At 52.1% G+C, this 2690-nt stretch overlaps 1 protein-coding gene across 1 annotated transcript; it reads left to right on the top strand.

Annotated features, from left to right (window-relative positions):
• Positions 1-655: 655 nt before the first annotated feature.
• On the top strand, positions 656-1513 carry LOC127774217 (uncharacterized). The gene is made up of 2 exons (XM_052300481.1): positions 656-1054; positions 1145-1513. Exons 1-2 carry the CDS (start codon positions 656-658, stop codon positions 1511-1513), a joined length of 768 nt encoding a protein of 255 aa, XP_052156441.1.
• The last annotated feature ends 1177 nt before the right edge of the window (positions 1514-2690 follow it).

Genomic DNA, 2690 nt, shown 5'->3' on the forward strand with positions numbered 1-2690 from the left:
AAGCATGCGTCAGTGCCAGTTGGAGCTTCATTCTAACACCCTATAAACTCCAAGCTGATGCACTTTCAGTGACCAACTATCTCTTGTATAAGCCATAAAATCAGCACATTTGAGGACGTCACCACACTCACTTGCACAAAAAGGCAAATTCACCATTGGAGGACACTGCCTAACTTTACAGGGCAGAGAGAGAGTAACACACAACCAGCAGCAGCAGCTGCCCTTCCAATGGCGACCCTTCTTTTTTTGCATTAAGGAATCGCCGTCATTGAGCCATTAGCTAACAGCAGCAACACTGGAAAAAGCAAATTAAGCAAAAGCAAAGACGAATTTAATTTTTTTAGGAGAGTTTAATTATGAATTTACCATTTTACCCCCTCCTTGTGTGGCCCTATATAAATGAGTGGTACTCGCTCTCCTCTTCCCCACACACCCACAAACGCAGCTGAGCTGAGCTAGCAAGCGAGCGAGCCGAGCTCGAGCTCCATTTGCTTCTTCTCGTGGCGGCAGCGCCTCCTCCCCGTCGCCGTCGTCTCCACGTCGTCCGCTCCGATCCGCCTCGATCGGCGTTCGATCGCGTCCACCACCTCGATCTCCAGAAACCTTTATATAAGCAGCCGCGTCTGCATTCTTGTTCGATCTATCTCTCCACACCATGCCTTCGTTGCTCGACTCGCCGCCGCAGATCACGCCGGCGGCTGCTGCCGGCGACTGGAGCTCGCTGTACGCGGCGGCGCAGGCGGAGACGGCCGTGAAGGCGCCGCGGCATGGGGCGGTGGCGGTGAAGAAGGCCGCGGCGTATGGTGGTGGCGGCGGGAGGAGGATCAAGAACCTGGAGATGTGCACCGAGGCGCTCGGGTGCGAGACCGGCGGCGTCGACGACGCGGCGGCCACCGCCGCCGATGCCGTCGTTGTCGCTGCTGCTACGGCGGCGGCGGCGGCGGCTGAGGATGCCATGCCCGTGGTGGTGGAGACCGACTGCGCGGAGAGGAAGAGGCGCGCCCGGGAGGAGGAGGCGGGGTCGATGGTGGAGCTGGCGGCCGCCGCGGCGAGGGCGCGCCGCGCGGGCCCCCGCGGCGGCGCGCCGCTGCCCCCGCCGCTGACGACGCTGGCGCGCGGCGGGAGCCGCGTGCGCATGGTGCAGGAGCGCCGCGACGGGCGGCTGGCGGTGTACGTGGTGCGGACGGCCGGGGTGCAGGCCGAGCGCTGCGGCGGCCGCCTCCGCCTCCTCCTCGTCCCCTGCGCCGGCTGCAGCAATGCCGCCGAGTGCCACCAGAAGGAGAAGCAACTGATCAAGCAAGAGGCAGAGGACGCCGCCGCCATCGTCATGAAGAAGGAAGAAGAGCACGACGCCGGCAACGAGGCGTCGCCGGAGGAGGAGTACGGCGGCGTCGCCAAGTACGTTCGCGGCGGGCGGTGCGTGGAGGCGGAGGTCGCCGCGGCGGCGGCGGCGAGGCGCGGCAAGAAGTGGGAGCCGGAGCAGGCTGCCCCATTCTGGGTGGCCACCTCCTGAACCACTTTTAAGATGACGGACACATCAACATCATCATCACATCAACTACTAATCAATCAATTTCTAGGCTAAATTAAGCTTAATTAATTAATCACCTTGATCCATCTCTACCTAGGAGATGGTATCCATAACTACGTGATTGATCGAACACTTTTGATCTCTGGCATCTCACAGTGCCTCTTTCGATCTATATTTTTCTCTCACCGTATAGCTTCTTGATTGATCATCAGTCAAGAACGGTATATGACTCCGTTATATCATTGGTGATTGAGGTGTAATTAGTAGCCGTTATCAATATTATTGATTGGCTTGCATATGTATGCATGGATGCATCTGAATGAAAAACCCGTGGCTTAATTATGTGATCTACAATCGATATGCCATTGTGTCACTGTCACCATATGTGATCATATTCTTCAGTAGTAAACACTTGGCTTAAAATGGTTCAGGATATTTCTGAGTCGTTATGCAGGTATAGGTCTCTGTTGATCATTTCTGAAGCAAGAAAACAAAACGAACAAACAGTGTCCTTTTTTAGAGAAAACAGCACAAAACCAACCAATTAAACCACGCGCTCTCGCTGCTGCGTCAACTTGCTTCAGAATTTTTGCCTTGCGAACGGCGGAAAACTTGTGAGAGGGAGACAAGGGAGATGCAGTGCAGCGACGTTGCCGGAACCAAATGACTAGATGAGAATCTGTGCTGATGTCCACGAATGTGATCTGGATGCTGACTGTGTTTTTTTTTTTTTTTGCACTTGGGCCCCGTAGGGCCGGACGAGCTGCGGGTAGTGTACTGTACGATGGCAACCTGCAGGTATTTTTACATAGGGATAAGTTTATTTTACCTCCTTACATTCAACTTTTGTGTTAATCTAAAATAGACATCTTAACTTTAAAACCGGGTATTCAACACTCTTCAACTCAACTTGCACATATCTGCTGAAAATTGAAGTCATTTTATCCTGAATGGCACCTATGTGAATACTCCCTCCATCCCAAAATACTTATTGTTTTTAGTTTTTGTTTGTAATGGTTTACCATTCGTCTTACTTAAAAGATTATGAAATTACTATTTGTTTTGTTTGTGACTTGCTTTATTATCAAAAGTATTTTAAGTATGACTTATTCTTTTTATATTTGTACTAATTTTTAAATAAGACGAATGGTAAAAGGTT

This window comes from Oryza glaberrima, chromosome 5 (genome assembly GCF_000147395.1).
Source record: "Oryza glaberrima chromosome 5, OglaRS2, whole genome shotgun sequence".
Taxonomy (NCBI): Eukaryota; Viridiplantae; Streptophyta; class Magnoliopsida; order Poales; family Poaceae; genus Oryza; species Oryza glaberrima.